Source organism: Scardinius erythrophthalmus (genome assembly GCF_964197995.2).
Source record: "Scardinius erythrophthalmus genome assembly, chromosome: 17".
In the NCBI taxonomy this organism is placed as follows: domain Eukaryota; kingdom Metazoa; phylum Chordata; class Actinopteri; order Cypriniformes; family Leuciscidae; genus Scardinius; species Scardinius erythrophthalmus.
The window spans coordinates 31,274,704-31,301,880 of NC_138237.1; the positions used below are offsets into that span (position 1 = coordinate 31,274,704).

At 41.2% G+C, this 27,177-nt stretch overlaps 1 protein-coding gene and 1 pseudogene across 2 annotated transcripts; both read right to left on the reverse strand.

The window, feature by feature from the left end:
- Nucleotides 1–3,562: 3,562 nt before the first annotated feature.
- On the reverse strand, nt 3,563–11,984 carry LOC308706113 (baculoviral IAP repeat-containing protein 2-like; annotated as a pseudogene). Its single transcript has 3 exons — nt 11,960–11,984; nt 10,231–10,326; nt 3,563–4,916 (listed from the first exon to the last, which is right to left on the reverse strand). The product of its transcript is annotated as a baculoviral IAP repeat-containing protein 2-like (transcript).
- A 96-nt stretch (nt 11,985–12,080) lies between these two features.
- Nucleotides 12,081–15,328, reverse strand: LOC308705612 (uncharacterized protein). Its single transcript, XM_081390700.1, has 3 exons — nt 13,469–15,328; nt 13,193–13,324; nt 12,081–13,074 (listed from the first exon to the last, which is right to left on the reverse strand). The coding sequence occupies exons 1-3, from the start codon at nt 13,530–13,532 to the stop codon at nt 12,854–12,856; spliced, it is 417 nt and encodes a 138-aa protein (XP_081246826.1). The 5' UTR covers nt 13,533–15,328; the 3' UTR covers nt 12,081–12,853.
- Between the last annotated feature and the right edge of the window lie 11,849 nt (nt 15,329–27,177).

Sequence of the window (27,177 nt, forward strand, 5' to 3'; positions counted from 1 at the left end):
ACAGTTTTGCATCTCAGGATTTGTCTTTGTCTTTAGGAAAAGTCTCAAGTGAAAGATTCACCTTTTCCAGTCTTTCCATTAACTCAGTCTTTTTGGGTCTTTTTGAACTTCAGGAGGGGAGCTGAGAACCCCTCACCCACTTCTCTCTTCTTCTCTGCGTCAGTATCTCTGCATTCATGTCTTTGCCCTTTGCCCTCTTGTTGCTTCCACAGGGCTCTGTTTCCATCTGCAATTTGAATACTCAGAGATCTGCATGAATCAAATTGAACTCTTACATATAAGCTATTAGCTCTTTTTTTACATGCCACTTTTTTTAACCTGCATCTTTTCACTATTTCTTTTATATAAAAATCTCACTGGTTGACCATAGCATTTCCCTCATTCTATTAGTAAGCAGTTCTTCATTGCAGGAAAAAGCAAGCTAGTTCTGTTTTTCTATATCAGCAATAATATAACTCTGTTGATCTGAGAATAATTCAATTAAATAATTTTCCCTATCATAAAATCAGACTTCAATCTTTCTTCTATATTTGCATGCTGTGTTCACAATAATCTAGTATGTTTCTCAACAATCATCAAGGAATTCTTCTTATTTTTTACTCTCATCAACTTCTGTAAAGTATTTTTGACTTTTGAAACTTGGTCACTCAATCTTGCTAACCTTCAGCACACTGCACCAGTTATTTTTCTCTTAACACAAACTTATTTATCTGTAATGGAATACTTTTTCCACACTGTCTTCAGGGATAACGAGATACAAATTTTAGACGTCTTCAGATATAATATATAATATATTAAGCACGTGCAATCTTATTTGTATTCACCTATTAATATTTATCATTACATTTATTGATTAACTATATATCTTATTATTTTAACTTATTTTATACTACTATATTCTGCTAAGCTAATATCTTGAAACAATTGTTTTCCCTTACTTTTCTTTTTTTTTTTCTAATACACACCATTTCAGTCCCTTCATTCACAGGTCATTCACACATTCTCTGTCCCTTCAAGCAACCAGGGTCAGAGGTCACTTATTTTCAACCACAGGCACAGTCACAGGATCCTACAGGCACACCAACATGATCTAACACACTTTTTTTCCCTTCTCTGTCAGATCTGAACAATACATTAAAATATTCACTCCTTAGTACAATGACACTTTTAACTATCCTATTCCTAGGATTTAGATAGCCTGAGCAGACCCTTGCACATGCATTCAAGGCGGTAACCGCTACCTAAACCTATAGACTTTTAAAACCTCTATTTTTCCAGCTTCACCCATAGCAGTCCTTCGTTAAAACTTTGTTTAACAAAGCGGTATCCGTGAGCTAACCATCTGTGCACATGCTATACTTCTCAAAGTAAGCACAGATAAACCACTGATATCCTTATCAGTATAAATCCCCTGTGTGCATGCTTTTTGCTCATCATCCTTCTCGGCCCACTTGATGAACAAACACAGAACCTTACGTACGTACGTCAAAACTCTTTGCGCTAATTCAGCATCACCAGTAGTTATAGAATCCACTCAGGATTAAACAAGCACTAGCAAACACTTTTGGGAGCCCCCCCACGCTTTTACCAACTACTTGACATCTACAAAGACAATGCATGCAATTTTTCTGATATCAAACACTCCTTTTCACTTTTTAAGTTCTTTAAATTTGGAGAAGCTTTTCTTACCACATCCGGGCCACTGGTGACTTACACACACCTTATTCAAAAGCAAAAACTGCTCACCTCAAAGTACAGCGGCCACTGTTGTCTGTGTCAGTCACCAGCGATCCCTTTGTGGCTCCTTCAGCTCCTAAGCCAAGCCCCACGTTGGGCGCCATTTGTTGTGGTTTAATTCTTTTCAGGGGAATGACTTCAAAGATATTTGACATCAGAAAAAATTTGACTTTATTAACAAACAAAGCCGAGTGTCCCTCTGCAGAAAGACCCTCCAGAAAAATTGCCCAGCAAACGTATATACCCTCTCCTTGTCCCAAACATGGTAATACATTCTATAGGTATTTTGAGAAATAGTTTTGTACCATGTGACATTACTGAAATAGAATTTTCTGCTGTAACAACACCTTGTGCTCTCAGGTTCCAAAGTCAGCCAAAGTCACCCACAGACAAGGAAATAATAGTGTACAAAAACCAGTTAAATTACTTATTTTCTAAATAATAAAATCTTCAACAATAGCTTTACTAAAAGAAAATATTATGGAAGTCATTTTCAAACTGTGAGTGGGCTATGCTTCAACATGTAATTATACCATATTTTATATATTAATATCATGGTTCCATGTTGTTTTAATGTTTGTTTGTTTGTTATTAACTAATACCTTTTTTAACTAACACTTCAACATCCTGCACAAATTAAAGAAACGTATGAGCTAAGGATGTTCTCTGACCCCAAATAAACGGGTAATAGAGTGTTCACAATCTACAATATACAGTTAGATATTCTCCTACTTCGTATGTGTGTAAATAGTTGTGCTTATGGACTAACTTTAAAACATAATCTTTATACAGAGTCACACGTGTCCAAAACATCCATGTAAGATTCAAAAGACCCAAACCTCTAAGAAAAGAGGCTTCAAAAACATAGTTTATTATAAATTCACAAAAGCATGCAAATGATGACCCTGTTTTACATTTTGTATGTTGGACCGTATGTTTTAGGTGAAGACTTTTCATTGAGAGCTGTCTATAGAAATAAATGACAATTAAGAATTTAAGTGATAGTCTTTCTGTTTGACTAAATTGATACTTCATTTAGTGCAACTTTTCCCTCTATGAATTACACAAAGTGCATGCTGTTTTACACTTAAACTATTACAACAGAATCACATCTGACTATTGCACTGAGAGAGGCATATTCATCCAAGCTCGAGGCTGTTAAACAAAGTTCCACACTTTGGTAAAACCTAAATTCTAGAGGTCAACTGGGTTAAAAGTAAATGCATCATGAGTCATTTAAAACAAATACAGAAAAGCCACTATAGTGATCAGTTTTAGCGTTTGAATTGACATTTTACACATTACACTGTTTACATCTTGTTTTTGTACTGTTTTTGCAAAAAGTGTATAGTCACAGAGCGTGGTCAAACATGTTCATATAGGAATGTATGAAAAACATGAACAAATATTGCATAAAGAGAATTAAATGACGGTCCTTCTAGTATGAGAGTGTTTAAGACTAAACAAATCATATTTATTTTAGAACATCTTTCTGCTATATACAAAACATTGACGTGAAAGTTGAGTATTACACTTTAAACTTGTCTAACTATTACACTTATTTTGTTATTATTACACAGTTATTTTGTGTGTGTCACTAAACAATATGGTTAAGCTAATGAATTACAGATGATACGTGGTATTTTTACGTGAAAGGAGGGAAAAGAATATTTAACATATAAAAATAAAAATATTTTAACCTATCGTCAATTTCAATTGTTAGATAAATCATCTAACAATCAACAGTTATATGTGAAACAATTAGAGTTGGTGTAAATTTGAACATCCAAAAACTGTTGTTACTTGGATGATAAATATCTTCACTTTATGATAGGAAAGTACGGACAGCGCCTTTGACCAATCCTCTACATATGGGGCACTTGCGCAGAGAAGGTGCACATTCTTTGCACACAACTAGGTGACCACAGGGGATGAAGACAATGTTCACTTCCTTATCCGTGCAAACTTTGCATGTGCGCTCCTCTTGAAGTCTTCTTAACTGTTCCTCCATAGGCAAGTCTGAAAGATCTTGACTCGGGGATGCAGCTTCACTTGTCTGGGCCATCAGTTCTCTCAGCAGGCAGACATCATTCTTCTTGATCCAGTTGCGGAAGACCTCTGCTGCTGTATTTCCTTTCGACAGGACTAACTCAATGAGCTGCCCTGTCTGCTGCTTGACTGTAGTGCAGTTACGAATAATGTCATACTCTTTCTGTGAGATGATGTTCTCCTCTAGAAGATGGTCCATTAAGCTCTGCACGCTTTTTAGCTGCTGTGACATGGCAAGATGATGTTTCTTAAGAAAAGTAAGAAACTCACTTTCTCGCTCCTCCTCTCTCTTCTCATCTTCAGCACTTAGTAAATCAGACATCAACTCTTGAGCGGTTTTGTAATTTTCTCCACTTGCGAGAATTTTGCTTTGAACGGTTTGCTTCACCAGGCCGCGCTCAAATCCCATCTCTAAACCAGACTTCACCACAGGATTGTTCATCATCACTGCATCCTCTGAACGGTCTTCTCCAGGACCCAGGTGTACAACAGGTGGATCAACAAATTCTCTTGAGTTGCTGTCTCCATTAGTCAATAGCTGTTCAAATAGTCTTGGAAATCTTGCTTGAATCTGATGAACAAACTCTTGGCCCTTTTCTTCCAACAGGTATTCACATCTTGGAAACCACTTGGCATGTTCTACCCATGGATCATCACCAGGCTCCCAACATCTGAGTCCACCACCACAACAAAAGCACTTCACGTCATCACGACGACCAACATAGTAAAAACCAGCCTTAGCCAATTGGTCTTGTCGAACAGTTATTCTTGAGGGCCAGTAGACAAATGTGTGCAACCTTTCTTCACACTGTTGCATTGCCGCGTTAGATACATTGGAAAGTTCGGATGGAGTTACTGTAGCAAGAGTCCAATTCTGAAAGGTGTCAAGGAGTTCCTGTTCCCAACGCATGTCAGGACTGTGACAAGCCGGAGGTTGCTGGTGAGACATATCCTGGTGAGACATATCCAGGTTAAAGTATACCCACCCCTGCTCCTCCGTTTGGCCTGAAACGGATGGCGTGGTGGTCGATGTTACGGGTGTCGCAGGGGCTGTAGGATGGCTACGTTGCGAAGCGGGGAAAAGGCAGAGTGAGAGGACGACAGGAGGTTGGCGGTGGGTGGGGTAAACTCTGGATGAAGACATAAAAATGTGACCACAGGGCGTGTCCACTCAAGCCCTTCTCTCTGCGGGACATCCCATGACTAGTAGTCATCCATGACAGAACACATAATCTTATTAAAAAAATGTAATGAACTCCTGAACAGATAGAAGGTCGACGTAGGGGGTATGTGGTTCCTCCCCCTATGAAGCAGGAACCGATGCTATAAGAACAAAAACGAATTTTGTTGAACACTACAAAATGTCCTTTCTTCTGTTCTGTTCTGTACACAGAGGGCAAATTAGTTGTATCATTTGAAAAATCACCACACATTTTTCAGAGACGCAATGTGCCTTGGTGGTCCGTGACACTGACACAGCGCATCCAGGCGTGGTATGGAAATGGTTGCCACCTCAGGAATACAGTAATTAAAATGCAGAAAACATTCCGCAACTCTTTACAAGGATCTCTGAAATATTTTATAAATATTTTTAATTATTCTAAATATTATTATTATGTATACTATTATAATAATATTTTTATGAGCTCAGACACAACAGAAAAGTTTGTCATTTTTTATTTATTTATTTATTTTTATTTCAACATTATACTTTCGAGTATACATTGAAGTAGTGAAGAAAATGATAGACCGGCAAACCGGGGTTGTGTGCGAAGTCCTGAAATATTTATCAGGACAACAGCTCATCCCGCCCCGCTGGAGGGGTTGTCATCATGACGCCATAAACAGCTGTATAGGATTACATATAATGCCACATTGAATCAGAAGTAGCGTCATGGAGAAGTTATGCATATGCCACCGAGAGATGTCTATAATTACACCAAAAATTTACATATATAAATATACATATATTTTTAAACATATGCATGGGTGAATTGTACGCCATAAGTTCTGTAACAAGCATGTAGAAACTAGTTAGGATGTATTTCATTTTGCCTATGCTTTAAGTTCATTTTACCAACTATTAAGATGTTAAAGTTTATAGACCTTTAGCGCATTCAAATGAATTGAGTTAAAATTAAAACGTGATATCAGTATAGCATTACCGAATTCAGGGGTGTTTAGCTTCAATAGTTATCAACCACCTGCTGATTTTAATTTTTTTCTTCAAATAAAAGTAATTTCCTGATAAATCATTGTACACATACATGTGTTTTGTTGTATGCACAGATTTTGAGGGTCGCTTATAGAAAGATGTGCCCTTGTGTTTGTTTCGCGGTATTTTTAAAAACATAGCCTAGCTAGCTAGATCTACATAGATGTTTTACACGATAAGATATGTCAGAGAACCGTGTGCGGCATTCTATATCCGCATAAAGGGTTCAAATGTAAAATATACATTTTAGCGCTATTTAAAAACTAGGACGGTAGCCTATAATAATATAATGTAAATGTCTCACGTCAAGATGATGGTTTAAACCATAATTTTATCAAATCAAGTCAATTCATGTGAATACTGTCGTATATGAACAAAGAGAAGACCTAGAGTTCACTAACATTAGGCCTACAGCTAACTGTAGGAAACAGATACGCCTCAGGTAATATGAAATGTAAGTTGGTCAGAAGAAAAAAGGATCAGTAATACATTCAAAAAGTCTAAGTGAATACAATGTTTTGTCACAAACACATCTAAAGCATTTTTTACTCGTATGAGGAAACCTCTCGCAACATTACTAATCAATTAACCACAGAAATATTGCATGTCATCAGACTGTTTTAAAGAAATTAAAGCATGAATAAAGATGAATCTTTATTTAAAGAATATAGAATTCTGATTAGCAACACACTGATGTATAAATGTTCAAAGTCGTTTGTGTCTTTGGTAATTTACTTCCAATCCATAGCCTACTTTGAAGCATCTTGATTTTAGGTCTGTAAAAATAGAGAATAAAAAAGAAATAACTATATGACTAACTGAAAAAACTAAGGACACAAAATTGTAGATTTAGTTTACCCTGTTTTAATACCAGTTTTTGTAAAGCAAGAGTTGTATTAATGTTTTTAAAAATAGTTTGAGACATTTTAACTACTGTTGCATGATATGTTAATGCATACACATTGTAGCGGTCACTTGGAGGATTTACGGCAATTTGAGGTAGAATGACAACTGCTCATGTACGTAGAGGGTATGTCCGTATGAGATGCGTGAGCTGTGCAGAAGAGATATAACGCTATACCGACTTTTGGTCTCTTCCTATTATTCGCCTCTTTCACTTTGTGAACAGAGTTGGATGTTTATTTGTGTACTTGTATACGAATAAAACCCCACGCATGTTGACGACAGACGGCTCGTGCACCTAGAGTTATTATGTTTAATCATTTACCAACATTTAAATCTGTAGCTACCTCTGCACACGTGAATTCTGATGCGCTCGCGTTGGGGAGAGTGTTAGGTGGGCGGAGACTCGCTTCACAGGCCAGTCTATTTCTCATTCGTGTTGTGCTTTCGGAGCGCAAAGAGATATTTTAGCTAAAAACTAAACAAAACTTAGCAGCAAATCGTATTGTTAAAAAGTTTTACTTAAAAACGTTGTTTGATATATATTAAATGCTCACGTTTGAAACATTGCTTAAAAAACATAATTTTAAATTTTTCTGGTATTTAAAAGTCGTTCGTGAAAGACATTCTATAACTTGTTTTAAATGATTTAACGTTGACTTTTTAGTTTTTAACAGGTTTTAAAATCTGTATGTGAAGGAAAACATTCTAACTTGTTTTACATTTTTCTGATAGGCTACGTTTTAAATACCACACCTTTGTATTTTAACGGTTTGTACCATTTTAAAAAGTTGTATGTGAAAGTGTTACATGTCTGTGAAAAAAACTGTTTGCCTATCGCTTACGTTTCACGGTTTTAAAGTTTAAAGCACAGTTTTGAACAGATTCATTATTTTTTACTCCAAAACGCATTCTTAAACAATGATCAGATTTCTCCATTGGGAGATGTGGATTATCCTATCGAAGAGAGAATAAATCAGTAAGTTAGTGAATATTTGTTAACTTCACTAAAAGTCCAAAATGAACTAAAACATGAGTTTTTATTTTTTTATAAATGTTATTTAGTGTAATTATAAACAAATCTAGTGTAAGGCTCGGCTTCACACATGATCTATACTCATTCATGTTTCTAGCGTCGATGAGTGATGTATAATACGGAACTTAAAACTAAACGTTAGTAGCATATTGTATTTTAGTTGATGTTGTTTTGAACACTTTTTTAAATCTGTATGTGAAGGACCACATTCTAACTTTTTTCAGACAACGTTGTAAAATGTACGAATACTAAACCATTGCATTTTAACTTTATACAGTGTTTTTAAAAAGTTTTAAATATATATGGAAAACAAAACTTTTGTTTAATTAAAAACAACTCGCTGATCTGTTACCCAATAGGCCTACATTGCTTCACTTTTTAAAAAGTTTAAAGCACGTTGTTTTTAACGTTTTAACAGACAAGTGAAAACTATATATCACAGAATCTTCCGGCTCGTGAAGAAATTGTGTTAAGCATGGCCCGTGCGTTCCTCGTTTTTTTCGTGGAGCTAAAGTCAAATCTTCCATAGCTTCAGCAATGTTTCTCTCTGGAGTTTTCGGAGGGGCAGCCATTGCCATTGTAGATTATCTTGTAAGATCACAGGTAGTATTTCACTGTAAGTTTGCGCTCCTTTTTAAACATCTCATGTGACTGTGACGTTGTGGGGAGGGAGGGAGGGAGGGATTCCCACGTGACGTCATTTTTTACACACACCCTTAAATCAAAATTGACCTCTCAGCTTTGAGAGGGGTGTGTTAGGGGGTGTGGTCTCTTCGAGCCGTTGCATCGGTTTTCTTTGGTCATTTAAGTTCGGCCACCAAGATGACCGGATGTGTTTTCAATTTGGGAGCTTGAAGGGAGTGTGGGAGATTCCCACGATGACATCTGTTGTTGGTGGGATAGGGGCGGAGTTTGGGTCTGTCTCTCTGGAAGGGTCAGAGAGCTTCATTTCTGACTGGGCTCCGGAGTGAGAGGACGCTGTCCACTCTGCTCCACTACAACAAAACACTTTTGTATCTTTTAAACTCTGACTCCTTTAACAATTGGTATGTAAAAACGTAACACTTTTTAACAGTGTTTGTGTTTTATGTAAAAAGTTTTACAAAATACTGTGTGAAAATTAAATGCTTACAAGTCAAGATTTTAAAAATTATCTTTTTGTCAATGTTGTTTTAATGTTTTAACATCTCATTTTTTAATAACTATTTTTAGAGGAAAAAATGCAATTTCAACTCATTTCATTAATGTTTTAATGTTTTTTAACCTTAAAAGTTTAACGTTTAAAGTGATGAATGTACATCTGTCTTCTTTAATAAAAAACACTGATCTCACACTCTTGACTATGTTTTTATTTCTTAAAAAAGTTTTAAATATACACTGTTTAGAACTACTGAGCGTGGGAAATTTCTCACGCTTCAGATGTTCAACCCATAAGGAGGTGTGGCGTAAGTCCGATTTTCCCACGGTGTGTACGTACAGCCCATAAGTGGGAGGAGCTAGCGTGGGAAATTCCCACGGTCAAAGGGGGCGGGGCTTAGAGGGTCATAAAGCAATAAACCTGTCAAAAGTTTGATTGAAAGGACCCTCCATTCTCTCTCTCTTACATTTCTTTAGTGGTTATACATATAGAAAATGTAGGATTTAAGTAGGAGGAAAGATTAACACTTTAATTCTGCTCCACTCCTAAAAGCTCCGTTGCTTGACATTCCGTAATGCAATAAAACAAAGTGGGTGGGGGGAAGGCAATTCCCCTGGAGAAACATTCTTCACAAATACATTTCAGAGCTCAACACTAGAAAATCATAATTATATGATCAAACAAATTAATAAACGAGCATACAGGAAGGTCAAACCCAAATCTGAGTTACATACATTAAACTATATTTCTATCCTGAATAACACACAGCGGATGTTTGTGTGTGTGTGTGTGTGTGTGTGTGTGTGTGTGTGTGTGTGTGTTTAGCCATTTAACAGTCCATTTTACGTCTGTATTAAAACTATATTAACAATAACATCTCTCGATATGCCCTACTCCAATCCGATTATAGTTGTTCTCGAATAAAAACTATGAAGTGCTGCACAAGAGAAAACAAACTACAGTAAAGACGTGACCAGAAGCTCAACTCGGACCGTTGTCATGGAAACGTTAAACTAAGCATTTTGGCGCAACATGGAAGCTCTTTTGGAAAGTTTGGGCGCTTTTTGTGGAAGTGTTGGGCCAAGAGGGTCGTATTACAGTGGACGTAGACGACTTAAAAGAGATGGGCAGCTACCAAGAAGAGTAGCTTACCAGGAACACCCAGAAGACATGATGGAGCAGCCAGAGACAGTACCAGAGCAGCCTGACTTACCTGGCCTCTCCACAGCAGAGCACATCCGGGAAGCCCTGGTAGCCCACATCAACACAAGACAATAAAATGAAGACCATGAAATGTTGGATATCAGTCAAACAATGCAGTCAATTTCTATTTTATCCAACATTTTATTGGAAAGTTATTGCCAAAAAAAGTTTGTTCTTTCCAAATATAAAATGTAAACATTCTAACAAAAAGAACAATTGTGCAAAAAAAGCTTTTACTCTTTACTGTAAAATAAAAAACAATAACATCTCTTGATATGCCCTACTCCAATCCGATTATAGTTGTTCTCGAATAAAAACTATGAAGTGCTGCACAAGAGAAAACAAACTACAGTAAAGACGTGACCAGAAGCTCAACTCGGACCGTTGTCATGGAAACGTTAAACTAAGCATTTTGGCGCAACATGGAAGCTCTTTTGGAAAGTTAGGGCGCTTTTTGTGGTAGTGTTGGGCCAAGAGGGTCGTATTACAGTGGACGGAGATGACTTAAAAGAGATGGGCAGCTACCAAGAAGAGCTAAATCTCGAAAGATGATCAAATGGATGACATGCATCGCAGCAAGGGGTAAAGGAATGTTTTTTACTGTAACGTTATAGTAGCTAACATTAGCTAAAAGCAACCTAACCATAGTAACTTAAGTAAAGCCAGCAACGATTTGGTTATTTCAGTGTGATTGTTGTTGTTGTAATTGTGACATTTAGAGAGTAGAATGGTTAAAAATTAAGGCTATGATAGAAGTGAAATGTGTTTTCTGTGTTTCTTATTTCTCTCTGTTTTTTCTGTTATAGCAAACCTCAACTTTAGAATGCCTAGAGAGTCATTCAACAGACTGTGTGACCATGTGCGCCCCCATGTCACCCCCCAAACCACCAACATGTGGAATCCTGTGCCTTTAGAGAAGAGAGTTGCAGTTAATATTTACAAGCTTGCCAGTAATGTGGAGTTCCATGCTGTGGCTAATCTCTTTGGTATTGGGACCAGCACTGCCTGTAACATTTTGGGAGGTGTGTGAAGCATTGAGCATTCTCAGAAGAGTTTTTGTCAAGAGGCCAAAAACAATTCCAGAAATCCAAGCCATCATGACAGGTTTTGAGAAAAAGACAGGATTTCCAATGTGTGCGGGCGCTTTGGATGGCACACATATCCCTGTAATTGCCCCAGTGAACTACCCCACAGACTATTATAATAGAAAAGGGTGGTACAGTGTTGTTTTGCAAGGACTAGTTGACCACACATACAAGTTCCTTGACTTTGATGTTGGCTGGCCTGGAAAGTGCCACGATGCATATGTTTTTCACTCCTATTACAAAGAATATCCAAGGTGTTGACATTCCTCCTTTGATTGTGGGCGACTCTGCATACAGCTTGACCAGACACATAATGAAGCCATTTCCTAAAGGCACAGTGAGAGGACCAAGTGTTGCCTTTAATGCCTGCTTGAGCCACGCTCGCATTCATGTTGAACATGCATTTGGTCGCCTTAAGGGCCACTGGCGAAGCATTATGAAAAGAAACGACTCGAATATAAATGATGTTAAACATGTTGTGGTCGCATGTATAACGTTGCACAACTTCTGTGAAATCCAGAAGGTAGCTTACCAGGAACACCCAGAAGACATGATGGTGCAGCCAGAGACAGTACCAGAGCAGCCTGACTTACCTGGCCTCTCCACAGCAGAGAACATCCGGGAAGCCCTGGTAGCCCACATCAACACAAGACAATAAAATGAAGACCATGAAATGTTGGATATCAGTCAAACAATGCAGTCAATTTCTATTTTATCCAACATTTTATTGGAAAGTTATTGCCAAAAAAAGTTTGTTCTTTCCAAATATAAAATGTAAACATTCTAACAAAAAGAACAATTGTGCAAAAAAAGCTTTTACCCTTTACTGTAAAATAAAAAACAATAACATCTCTCGATATGCCCTACTCCAATCCGATTATAGTTGTTCTCGAATAAAAACTATGAAGTGCTGCACAAGAGAAAACAAACTACAGTAAAGACGTGACCAGAAGCTCAACTCGGACCGTTGTCATGGAAACGTTAAACTAAGCATTTTGGCTCAACATGGAAGCTCCATGCAAACAATTGCATGGAAGCAATTGGAAAGTTACTGCCAAAAAAAGTTTGTTCTTTCCAAATATAAAATGTAAACATTCTAACAAAAAGAACAATTGTGCAAAAAAACTTTTACTCTTTACTGTAAAATAAAAAACATTTTCAGGTTTGGTGTTAAAATGTGTGCAGTTTGTATATGAAACGTATTACTGCATTGTAATAACTTATTATCACTTAAGTATATTTTACAAACATCAGAACATAACTTAAAACGTGAAAATGTGTGCAGTTTGTATATGAAACGTATTACCGCATTGTAATAACTTATTATTACTTAAGTATATTTTACAAACATCAGAACATAACTTAAAACATGAAGATAACAATTACTTTTCCTTAATGAGGCTAGTTATGAATCATTGTAGTGGAGCATATTAAATGATGATGTGTGATTAGATGAACCAGAAGCTGAGGATGAAAAATCCATCCCCTCAGCTGATGGGCCCTGAAAATATGGTGAGTGGTGAGGAGCCATAAAAGGTGAGACGTGTGGCATTGGCCTCCAGTTCCATCCTGTTCTTCTCCACATTTTTTTCCCACTCGAACCTCTCCTTTTCATAATTATGAGAACTGTCCTCCTGAATGAGACGGTCCAGACCTTTGTCCAGAGCCTCTAGTATCTGACTTTTTCTTCCTTTCCTTGTGCGATGCCCTAAAGTAATGTGTCAAACATATACATCAACAAAGAGGTCAATATAGCACAGATATTATGTTATTAGATATATTAGGTCAGGAGCATGATTGTTTTGAGATTATATGCAAGTGCCTACCTTGTGCCTTGAGTTCCGCAGCAACACTAGGTGTTGCTACTTTGGGGTTAGATGCTACACAGAAGGAATTATCCTCAGCTTCATTGTCCCTTGAGGAATTTGAGAGGTCAGCAGGACTCCTGGAAGACTCCGCTTCAAAAACAAAAGAGGTTTTACAGCACTGGCACTTTGTTGAACCAAAGAAAAGCACAATCATCCGAGGTAGTATCATTCAATATGATCAAGTATAGTAAAGTAGTAATAACAGCCCTCTCATAGTAACCTGTTGTAACTTACATTCAGATATTTCATCTTCTGAACTTCCCCCGTTATCTGTCCTCATGTCTCCTGGGTTGTTCATGGGTCAACAGCCTATAAGAAATGTGAAAACATTCAGCCGAATCGACGTTAGCAATTAGCTAACAGCCAAGTCACCGCAGTAGCTAAAATATTTATTTGTAATTTTACTGAAAAGTTTTGAACAGGTCTTACCTAAAACAGCGTCAATCTCCTCAAAATATGGGCATTTAACTGGCTCCGAGCCTGTTTTTCTGTTATTTTTTAGGCAGTCGTGGTACTTTCTACGGAGGTAGTCGAGCCTCTCCTTACACTTTTATTAAGTGTTTAATGAATATTAATCATTATTAAGTGATAATATCACTTCCTGCTCAGCTACTGTTCGGACGCTCTTGCTTACTGCTCCGCGCTTTGCTCTATCGCTTTTACATTTTATCTATATTTTATTTCCTTTTATCACCTAATTTTAACTTCAGCAAACAGCACAGTGCTCAGACAACAAAGTTTGGATTACTACAAAAACGCAGAATTCTTTTACCCGACCAGCTTACATTCCGGGAAAGGAAAACAAAACTGCCTACATTCATACGGATAAGAGAGAAAATGCCTCTTCAGGTTCAAGAATCTACTTGCTGCACTAACTGCCACAGACTTTTACAAAGGATTGCAGTTCTCGAAACAAAGTTACTTACGGGACCACTAAACCAGATGGAGCACACAACAGAGCTTCGTCATGGACACCCTCAGCATACCGGTGAGTCCCATGAAACTAGTGCTCCTCGACAGGTAGAGAAACAAGCCGATCGACTTACTAATCGATGGCACAAACAGGGAGCGAGACCAAAAAGCACTCGAGACATCAGATTGTCACGAGCATCACATATTGCCGCAGTAGCATCCTCTACCCCAGATACAGCTCTGACAAGGATTGCAAACACTGGTCTCCAACCACCGCCTATACATCTTGAGAACAGATTTGAAGTACTAATGAATGTAAATGAGGAATCCCCAAATGTGATGAATGTGATCGAACACAGACTGAATGGGCCAGTAGCTAACACTGTGTCTGTCAAGAAGAGATGCTTAAATGAGAACACTAGTGTACTATTTATGAAGGCTATATCCTTAACACCAAGCATATCTGCAGACTCTGTTGATTTTCTCCTTGATTCTTTTAACTCAAAAGTTAAAGGTGTAATTGATGATATTGCTCCTGTTAAAGTCAGGAAGAAGAGTGGCAGACAAAAAGCACCTTGGAGAAACTCAACAGCAGTGCAACATATGAGAAGACAATGCAGAAAAGCAGAGCGCATGTGGCGGAAGACAAAACTTGTAGTCCATTATAACATCTACAAAGACAGCCTTCATGCTTTCAATATGGAACTAGGCAAAGCTAGACAGACTTTCTTCTCAAATATTATAAACAGTAATTTAAACAACACACGCACTCTTTTTGCTACTGTAGAGAGACTGACAAACCCCCCAAGCCAGATTCCCAGTGAAATGCTCTTAGACAACAAGTGCAGTGAGTTTGCTTCTTTCTTCTCTGAGAAAACCAGTAATATCAGAAAGGTGATCAGCACATCCTTGAGTTGCACTGAGGTCAGACAGATCAAACCACCTGAGAAAGTAGTTACTATGTCTGACTTCAAAGAAATTGATGGCAAAATTTTGTAAGAAACCGTACAACACCTTAAAACATCAACCTGTGCTCTTGACACACTTCCCACATCATTTTTCAAAAGTGTGTTAAACAGTTTAGAAGCAGATCTTCTAGAAGTGGTAAATGTCTCAGTTCTCTCTGGGAGTTTTCCAAACTCCCTGAAAACTGCAGTTGTCAAGCCCCTCCTGAAAAAGAGCAATCTGGATAAGACCATATTAAGCAACTATAGGCCGATCTCAAATCTTCCTTTCATAGGCAAGATCATTGAAAAAGTTGTCTTCAATCAGCTGAACAAATTCTTAAGCTCGAATGGATCCTTTGACAATTTTCAGTCTGGTTTCCGACCACACCACAGCACAGAGACAGCGCTCATAAAGATAATAAACGATATTCGCTTAAATACTGATTCAGGCAAACTATCAGTGCTGGTGCTACTCGACCTCAGTGCTGCATTTGACACTGTCGATCATAACATACTTCTTGACAGGCTGGAAAACTGGGTGGGGCTTTCTGGGATAGTCCTAAAATGGTTCAGGTCATACTTAGATGGCAGAGGTTATTATGTGAGTATAGAGACCATAAGTCTGAGTGGACATCCATGACATGCGGAGTCCCTCAAGGCTCAATTCTTGCGCCACTCCTGTTCAACCTGTATATGCTCCCAATGAGCCAAATAATGAGAAAGAACCAAATTGCTTACCACAGCTATGCAGACGACACACAGCTCTACTTAGCCCTATCGCCTAACGATTACAGCCCCATTGACTCCCTGTGCCAATGCATTGATGAAGTCAAAAGTTGGATGTGTCAAAACTTTCTTCAGTTAAACATAGACAAAACTGAAGTCATTGCATTTGGAAACAAAGATGAAGTTTTCAAGGTGAATGCATACCTTCACTCTAGGGGTCAAACAACTAAAAATCAAGTCAGGAATCTTGGTGTGACACTAGAGTCAGACCTTAGTTTCAGTAGTCATGTCAAAGCAATAACTAAATTAGCATACTATCATCTGAAAAATATTGCAAGAATTAGATGCTTTGTTTCCAGACAAGACTTAGAGAAACTTGTGCATGCTTTCATCACCAGCAGGGTGGATTATTGTAATGGACTCCTCACTGGCCTTCCCAAAAAGACCATAAGACAGTTGCAGCTCATACAGAACGCTGCAGCCAGGATTCTGACCAGAACTAGAAAATATGAACATATCACACCAGTCCTCAGGTCTTTACACTGGCTCCCAGTTAAATTTAGGATTGATTTTAAAGTATTATTACTGGTATATAAATCATTCAATGGCCTAGGACCTCAATACATTGCAGATATGCTCACTGAATATAAACCCAACAGATCACTCAGATCACTAGGATCATATCAGCTAGAAATGCCAAGGGTTCACTCTAAGCATGGTGAATCTGCTTTTAGCTATTATGCCAGCCGCAGCTGGAACCAGCTTCCAGAGGAGATCAGATGTGCTCCTACTGTAGTCACATTCAAATCTAGACTCAAAACACATCTGTTTAGCTATGCATTTACTGAATGAGCACTGTGCCAATGTTCGTCCGACTGTTTGTACTGTACTGTATTTTATTATTTTATTTTTCTTAACTGTTTTAATTATTCTTATTTCTTTTTATTATTTTAATTTCTTTTATGTAAAGCACTTTGAATTGCCATTGTGTATGAAATGTGCTATATAAATAAACTGTGGTGAGCGGATGTTACGCGGCTGTGATGTCATATCCTGACTAAAGTCCGTAAAATCGAGGGAATTACGGACATTTATTTGTCCCGTGTGAATGAGCCACCAAAAACACAGACGTCAGGGGGTAATTTCTTAATTACAGAGGTCCAGGGGTAATACTAATCCCGTGCAAATAGGGCTTTAGAGGAAATAGGACAGAGGACTTACTAAAACAACATCTAAAGCTGATAGAGTGGACTTACTGGCTTGGAAATCGGCACAAAAATGGTCCTCTTGGAAGACTGTTGAAGGATATTCATCAAAAATCTCACCTTTAAAACACAAAGCTGATAACTCCCGAAGCCCATTATTTCTCCAACCTAACTTGACCATGCTGGCTCACTCCCAGATCATCCTTATTTTTACTCTTTTGAAACACCTCTTCCATAGTCCCATTCATTGATATATACATTATATATCCATGAAGTAACTGGCCTTTAAAAATAAAAATCTGCCGGTCTCTATGGGAATTTAACATAGGGGTGTCCAAACTTATACACCCTGTATTTTAAGGAAGAATATTTATTTATTTACGATACATTATTCATTCACAAAGAAAATTGGTGTCCTTGAAGGTTGGATTTTTCCTAATTTGTTAAATTAAGGCATTAAGGTCAGTTAGGTCAGCTAGCTACGCCGCTAGCGTAGCTAGCGAAAGCGGTCATATAGGGGTTGTCAAAGTTTTTTTTTTTTTTTTTTCGTCACCTTACTGAATTTTTCGTCAACGATACCAGGGACACCGAAACACCGGGGAACATGAAATTTGGTGGGCATGTAGCCCCACTAGACTTGTACGGAAAAATTTCATTTGGTCCTCGGGGGCCACTCCCCCCCCGCGCTGGGCCCCCCCAAACCCCAAAAAATGCAGTTTTTCCTAAATAACTACCTGAACCGTGACACCGAGGATGAAGAAATTTTTATGCTATGTTGGTCTACTAGACTTTTACGGAAAAATTTCGTTTGGTCCCCGGGGGCCACTTCCCCCCCCGCGCTGGGGCCCCCGTAAATTTTTCGTCAACGATACCAGGGACACCGAAACACCGGGGAACATGAAATTTGGTGGGCATGTAGCCCCACTAGACTTCTAAGGAAAAATTTCGTTTGGTCCCCGGGGGCAACTCCCCCCCGCGCTGGGCCCCCCCAAACCCCAAAAAATGCAGTTTTTCCTAAATAACTACATGAACCGATGCACCGAGGATGAAGAAATTTTTATGGTATGTTGGTCTACTAGACTTTTACGGAAAAATTTCGTTTGGTCCCCGGGGGCCACTTCCCCCCCCCCCCCGCGCTGGGGCCCCCGTAAATTCAACGATACCAGGGACACCGAAACACCGGGGAACATGAAATTTGGTGGGCATGTAGCCCCACTAGACTTCTACGGAAAAATTTCGTTTGGTCCCCGGGGGCCACTCCCCCCCCGCGCTGGGCCCCCCAAACCCAAAAAAATGCAGTTTTTCCTAAATAACTACCTGAACCGTGGCACCGAGGATGAAGACATTTTTATGGTATGTTGGTCTACTAGAATTTTACGGAAAAATTTCGTTTGGTCCCCGGGGGCCACTCCCCCCCCCCCCACGCTGGGGCCCCCGTAAATTTTTTCTCAACGATACCAGGGACACCGAAGCACCGGGGAACATGAAATTTGGTGGGCATGTAGCCCCACTAGACTTCTACGGAAAAATTTCGTTTGGTCCCCGGGGGCCACTCCCCCCCCGCGCTGGGCCCCCCCAAAACCAAAAAAATGCAGTTTTTCCTAAATAACTACCTGAACTGTGCCACCGAGGATGAAGAAATTTTTATGGTATGTTGGTCTACTAGACTTTTACGGAAAAATTTCGTTTGGTCCCCGAGGGCCACCTTCCCCCCCCCCGCGCTGGGGCCCCCGTAAATTTTTCATCAACGATACCAGGGACACCGAAGCACCGGGGAACATGAAATTTGGTGGGCATGTAGCCCCACTACACTTCTACGGAAAAATTTCGTTTGGTCCCCGGGGGCCACTCCCCCCCCGCGCTGGGCCCCCCCAAACCCCAAAAAATGCAGTTTTTCCTAAATAACTACCTGAACCGTGGCACCGAGGATGAAGAAATTTTTATGGTATGTTGGTCTACTAGACTTTTACGGAAAAATTTCGTTTGGTCCCCGGGGGCCACTTCCCCCCCTGCGCTGGGGCCCCCGTAAATTTTTCGTCAACGATACCAGGGACACCGAAACACCGGGGAACATGAAATTTGGTGGGCATGTAGCCCCACTACACTTTTACGGAAAAATTTCGTTTGGTCCCCGGGGGCCACTCCCCCCCCCGCACTGGGCCCCCCCAAACCCAAAAAATGCAGTTTTTCCTAAATAACCACCTGAACCGTGGCACCGAGGATGAAGAAATTTTTATGGTATGTTGCTCTTAAGGGCCCACATCAACCTAGCCCATAATCACTCATTTGTGATTTGCGCCCCTCCCATAAAAAATGAAAATGCAATATTATTCTGCTTTAATCGCCCCTATCTTCAGTTGAGATGTTCAGAACTGCACCATATTTCATGTGTATGATTAACTTGACATCCTCTGGGGGTATGCTAAGTTTCGTAGAATTTCATCACTGGGGGGGTATAAAATAAATTCATTTATGTGCACATTTAGTGACTGTACACTCATCAGCCTGTAGATAGGATGATACTGTCACTAAGGTTGCCAACTGTCCCGAATTAGACGTCCCGTATTTTGGGCCTAATTTATTTGTCCCGTGCGTGACCTCCCGTGTCCCATTTTTTGACAAGCTGATAAACCACTGACTGATACAACAGCAACAGCAGCAGTGCTGACCACGACACTTGAGAATGATCACCGACACCTGTCATCATCCAATCACAGCTTTTTTTAATCACTGTTTTGAGACAAATCATTGTTTGATTTGCGAACATTCTCTGCCGTCTGGTCGCTTCCGCTTCAAGCCAGACTCGTCTCACGCTAACGGTAATTTCCTTTCACTGTCCACGTTTTGATTTCGGCTAATCAATTTTGGCGAATGCAAACAACGTGATTATTGTTCATGAGTCTAACATCCAGCCACACAAGAAAACATGTAATCTACCTGAGGAAATAATATGCTCAAAAAACATTTCTGATTATTATTAATGTTTTAAAGCTTTTAGAAAGTACATAGAAAGCTTTTGTAACATTACCTTAACTGTCACTTTTGATTAATGTAATGCATCCTTGCTGAATAAAAGTAGGCAATTACTTTCTTTATTTTTTTTTCCCAAAAAATAATCTTACTAACCCCAAACTTTTGAACTGTAAGCCTAGTGTATAATGTTAAAAAAGCTTTCTATTTTAGATAAATGCTGTTATTTTGAACTATGGTTTGTTTGTAATGTGACTTTTTTCATGTATGACATTAAAATTATTTTTAGAATTAAATACATAAATAGGTTAAGCAATACAAATGTGTTTATGTCTGATAACCTTTTAAACACAAACTTAACTGCAGACACTGAAATGACGTACACTGTGTGATACAGTACAAATATTTTGAGTGTCCCTCATTTTCCTATAAATAACCACGATTGTCCTGCATTTTCCTTTTCTGAAGTTGGCAACCCCAACTGTCACACACACACATGCAGGAATACAAACAAACGCAAGCATGCACACACACTGACATCCACACCACACGCACAGACACACACCCATACACACACATACAAATCCACATGCACAGACACACACACACAAACACACACGCGCACACACATGTACGCACGCATACTTACACACACACACACAGACACACACATACACATACACAAACACACACACATACACACACACACACACAGACAGACATGCACATACTACTACTTTTTTTAGGTATATACATAAACACGCAATACAGCCAAATTGCTCCACGTCATTTATTTTTGTGGAAAGCCAGTGCAGGCCTGAGCGGCGGTCATATTTTGTACCGCCATGCGGTACATCTAGTTTTCAAGACAACTATCGCATAGCGTACGTTACGTTTCGAGCACGCAGGCTCTTCCAAAGGAAGAAAACGTAACGTACGTACGCTATGCGATAGTTGTCTTGAAAATAAATATTTTTGATAATTTTGGAGCTTAGGTGTTGCCGACTTTATACTTTATTCTTTACTTGTTGGTTTTTTAGTCGAGCACCCTTTTGAGACTGATGTGCGTGCTTTTGTTTCATTTTTCTTTACAAATGTTAGTAACACATCAGTTAATGTTGAAATAGTGTACACTTTACAATAAGGTTCACTCAATTCAATAAATACTTATTTGAATGCAGGTAATAAAGTGCGTATAAACATGAACAACATATTTTTCCTCTGTAGAATTATGTTTACCAACAAATCAATGCCTTATATATATAAAAGAGTGTTGATAAGGTACACAACAGTATTTTTACATTTAGAGTAACATGGTGAGTTAGAAATGTTCATACTTAGTGTGTGTCAACTGCTACATAAACTAATGTAAAAATGTACAGTAAGTTAACCTTACAAAACAGTAAATCTATTTACAGGTATTGTTCATGGTTAGTTCATGTTAACTAATGCATTAACTAATGTTAACTAATCGTGCTGTTAATGTGAATTGATGCATTAGTATATGTGTGAGTTAACGTTAACAAATATTAACTAATGCTGAACAGAGATGTTGTTCATGGTTAGTTCATGTTAACTAATGCATTAACTAATGTTAACTAATGGAACCTTATTGTAAATTGTTAACATTGCTTTAAACCAATTCATTGGACATTAATATTCAGTGTTCTTTAAACACTGAACACACACACGCACACACACATTGGGTTTCCAATTTTTTTAATTGTGACTTTCCATATAAATAATGATTTGTATACTGTACAAACTGTATATTCTATCCCCTAACTGATGTATTTAACAACATGAACTAATGGGAATTTGTATGTATTTCATATTGACAGCGTTGTTTTATAATTTTTTAAGTAAAAATATTCAGCTTTGAGGATAGGCTTAATATTGTAACGGATGACAGACAGGATGTATATGCAACAACGCTCTTTATTGAAAACACACAGATGGTCAGAAACACAGCACACAGATGAACGCCAACACACCGGGACAAGTGGACGGACACAAACGCTGGTGGAATAGTGCCGCAGGGACCTCGGTGGGCAACTGGTGCTGGTGCAGTAATCCTATGGTGATCCCTCGTGAAGTGCTCGATGATCTTGAGAAGAGTGCAGGTAATCCAGGAAGACACGACGAAGACAGGAAGATCCAAAACGGCACAGGGAAACACAGGAACAGGCACGGGAAACACACCGGGAAACCACAACGATCTGACAACATGAGACACCAGTTACTGAGCTTATATAGAGACATACAATTGAAACCAGCTGGCGCTACTGATCACTGATGATCAGTGACCACGCCCACAGACACACACACACACACACACACACACACACACACAACAGCACGTTAGACGAGAGAGAGACAGTGAATTCATGAACCCGTGACAGTACCCCCTCCCCTAGGAACGCCTTCTGGCGGGAACCCAACTTCTCTCCTCCGGACCGTAACCTTCCCAGTCCACCAGGTACTGAAATCCGCGTCCCCTCCTTCTCGAGTCCAGAATACGGTTAACCGAATAAGTTGGTTCCCCATCTACGAGACGCGGCGGGGGGGGGGGACCGGGACTGGCGGATTAATGCATGCCCAAAACACAGGTTTAATCTTTGACACATGAAAGGCGGGATGAATTCTCCTGTACGCAGGAGGAAGTTTGAGACGGACTGCCACCGGACTAATGATCTTGGTGACAGGAAACGGGCCGATGAATTTGGGAGCAAGTTTATTAGAAACGGAGCGGAGAGGAATGTTCTTGGTTGAAAGCCACACTTTTTGACCAACGACGTATACGGGAGGCTTCGACCGGTGGCGATCGGCCTTAGCCTTGGTGCGCGCCCCCACTTGGAGAAGAGTCTCACGGGCTCTAGTCCAAGTGTGGCGACACCTCTGGACGAAGGCGTGAGCGGAGGGGACCGCGACTTCGGATTCCGTACTAGCAAAAACTGGTGGCTGGTAACCTAAACTACATTCAAACGGAGTAAGGCCCGTGGATGACACTGGTAATGAATTGTGGGCGTACTCCACCATAGAGAGTTGTTGGCTCCAGGAGGAAGGATTCTTGGAAACCAAACATCGCAACTCTCCAGATCTTGGTTGGCTCTCTCCGTTTGACCATTGCTCTGAGGATGAAACCCCGAAGAGAGACTGACAGTCGCCCCCAGTAACTTACAAAATTCTTGCCAAAATTTGGACACAAATTGGGGACCCCTGTCGGAAACCACGTCCATCGGGAGGCCATGTAAGCGAAAGACGTGATCTATGACAGTTACCGCTGTTTCCTTGGCTGAGGGTAATTTGGGCAAGGGAATAAAATGAGCCGCCTTCGAGAACCGGTCCACGACAGTCAAAACGACCGTCTTGCCCTGGGAGGGCGGGAGGGCGGTAATAAAATCTAGCGCAATGTGGGACCAGGGTCTCGAAGGGACAGACAGCGGTTGGAGTAACCCATCCGGGGGTCGATTGGAAGTCTTACCAGTGGCACAAACTGAGCAAGCCAAAACAAAACTGTGGATGTCGCGAGCCATTAATGGCCACCAGAATCGTTGCCTAACCAAAAAACTGGTGCGATTTACCCCTGGATGACATGCTATGCTGGAACAATGACCCCACTGAATGACGTCGGACCGACACCCCTCTGGCACAAACAAACGATTCGGTGGGCAATCGGGCGGAGGCGTTACCCCTTCTAAGGCCTTCATGACCTTCGATTCGACCTCCCATCTGAGAGTGGAGACCACTAATGTCTCGGGTAAAATACACTCGGGAGTAGACGGGCGTTCGGATTGGTCAAAAATACGAGATAAGGAATCGGGTTTGATGTTTTTGGAACCCGGGCGGTACGAAAGAGAAAAATCAAAACGTCCGAAAAAAAGTGCCCACCGAGCCTGCCTAGAGTTGAGTCTTTTGGCGGTTCTGATATATTCTAGGTTCTTATGATCGGTCCATACGATAAAAGGTACCCCTGACCCTTCTAACCAGTGACGCCACTCTTCCAGCGCTAACTTGACTGCCAACAATTCTCTATTACCAATGTCATAGTTACGTTCGGCAGGTGATAAACGATGAGACAAAAACGCGCAAGGATGCATCTTGTCGTCTGTGGAAGAACGTTGGGAAAGAACTGCTCCTACCCCCACCTCTGACGCGTCGACCTCCACCACGAACTGACGTGATGGATCAGGGGCAACGAGGATGGGAGCCGAAACGAAGCGGCTTTTCAGTTTGGCGAATACAGCTTCCGCTGTATCGGACCACCTGAACGTCGTTCTGGGGGAGGTCAAGGCAGTCAGAGGCGCGGCTAGTTGGCTGAAATTGCGAATAAAAATGCCGATAAAAATTGGAAAACCCCAGAAACCTCTGTAGGGCCTTACGGGAATCTGGACTTGGCCAATCTATCACAGCCTTAACCTTGTCAGGATCCATACGCACTCCCTCAGACGAGACGATGTACCCTAGAAAAGGAACAGACTGTGCATGAAAAACGCATTTCTCCGCCTTGACAAAAAGCCCATTCTCTAGCAACCTCTGAAGCACTCGTCTGACGTGCTGAACGTGTTCCTGGAGAGAAGACGAAAAAAATCAATATGTCATCCAGGTAGACATATATGAACTGGTCAACCATATCTCTCAGCACGTCATTGACGAGTGCCTGGAAGACCGCTGGGGAGTTGGACAGCCCGAAGGGCATGACCAAGTATTCAAAGTGCCCCCTGGGGGTATTGAACGCGGTCTTCCATTCATCGCCCTTCCTTATGCGAACCAAATGATAAGCGTTACGTAAATCCAATTTTGTGAAGATGGATGCTCCCTGTAACCGCTCGAAGGCTGAAGACATCAGCGGCAAAGGATAAGTATTCTTTACCGTGATGTTGTTCAATCCTCGGTAATCAATGCACGGTCGCAGAGATCCATCCTTCTTCCCCACAAAAAAGAACCCCGCCCCCGCTGGAGATGAGGAAGGTCTAATGAATTTGGATGCTAGAGAATCAGAAATATATTTCTCCATAGCCTCCCTTTCTGGAACAGAAAGTGAATATAACTTGCCTTTAGGCGGAGACTCACCTGGCACTAAGTCTATGGCACAGTCATAGGGACGATGTGGAGGGAGAGAAGCAGCACAAGACTTACTGAACACTTCTCTCAGGTCCTGGTACTCCCCGGGCACGTTAGACAAATTCACCGCCTCCTCCTGGAATACAGACACAGGTACAGACGAACACGCAGACACAAGACATGACTCATGACACGTATTACTCCACATAGAAACAGAATTGTGACCCCAATCGACTCTGGGATTATGTAAAGTGAGCCAGGGATGTCCGAGTACGATGGGTGCAAGAGGTGAGTTCATGAGGAGGAATGATATAGTCTCTGTGTGGTTGCCAGAAGTGATGAGAGTGATAGGTTCAGTGGAGTGTGAAATGTCAGGAAGTTGTTGTCCATTGAGAGCCTTGACAGAGATCTTGTACGGAAGAGGGGAAACCGGGATGTGAAGATGAGCCAGTTCTGAGTCCATAAAATTACCTTCTGCCCCCGAATCCAGTAAACCCTTGGTGTCGTGCGTGTGGGTTGCCCACCTTAGTCTTACCGGAAGGAGAGTAGCTGATGATGGTGATGATGAGGTCTTCTCGGCGGAGATCCCACCCGATAGTAGCCTCATTGTTACTACCGGGCTTGATCTTTTAACGGGCACGAGTGGATGAAGTGACCCGCCCTCCCGCAGTATAGACACAGTCCTTGGGACCTCCGCCGTTCTCTCTCCTCCCGGGAAAGCCGAGCTCTACCCACCTGCATGGGCTCGGGATCACAAACGGGACTGACCGTGTCCAGGTTCTCAGAGCGCGGGTTCTCCATCCCGCGAAACGGAAGGTTCTGTTGGAAGCGACCCATTCTGCTCAGCCGAGCATCCACTCGCAGCGCCAACTCAATAAGTCCATTCAGACTGCGTGGAAGGTCCAGCATGTAAATCTCCCTCTGGACACGGTCAGCCAACCCATGCAGGAATCGATCCCACTGCGCCTCCTCGTTCCATCGGCACTCTGCAGCCAGGGTGCGGAACTGGATGGAATATTCCGACACCGAGCCGTTACCTTGGCGGAGATCGGCGAGTAGTCTGGCCACCTCCCTACCCGCCACCGCACGATCGAAAACCCTCTTCATCTCCTCGGAGAGTGCCTGGAACGAGGCGCAGCATGGATCTTGATTCTCCCACACTGCCGTTCCCCAGAGAGCCGCCTTGCCAGACAACAGCGTCAGCACGAATGCCACCTTCAACTGTTCTTGACTGAACGTCAGCGGCTGTAATGAAAAGTGCATAGAACATCGGGTCAAAAATGCTCTGCAAAACTCCGGTTCACCTGAATATCCCTCTGGTGTCGGTAGTCTCGGTTCGCGCTGCTGGGGCGGCTCTGGTGGATTGGGCTGAACGGGCAGTGTGGGCGGCGCAGTGGGAACTCTTAGCTGTTGGAGCTGTTGGAGTTGTTGGGTGAGCTGGGACACCTGCGTCACAAGCGCTTGCACCGCCCGACCTGTGTTGGCGATGCTCTCTTCCTGGGTGTCCATTCTCGCAATGCTTCGAGTCGCAAACTCGTCCCAACTCGTGGCGCCTGCTACATCCATAGATGGTCAGATCGTTCTGTAACGGATGACAGACAGGATGTATATGCAACAACGCTCTTTATTGAAAACACACAGATGGTCAGAAACACAGCACACAGATGAACGCCAACACAGCGGGACAGGTGGACGGACACAAACGCTGGTGGAATAGTGACGCAGGGACCTCGGTGGGCAACTGGTGCTGGTGCAGTAATCCTGTGGTGATCCCTCGTGAAGTGCTCGATGATCTTGAGAAGAGTGCAGGTAATCCAGGAAGACACGACGAAGACAGGAAGATCCAAAACGGCACAGGGAAACACAGGAACAGGCACGGGAAACACACCGGGAAACCACAACGATCTGACAACATGAGACACCAGTTACTGTGCTTATATAGAGACATACAATTGAAACCAGCTGGCGCTACTGATCACTGATGATCAGTGACCACGCCCACAGACACACACACACACACACACACACACACACAACAGCACGTTAGACGAGAGAGAGACAGTGAATTCATGAACCGTGACAAATATATTTGTAAACATTTTAAGGAATTGTTATTATT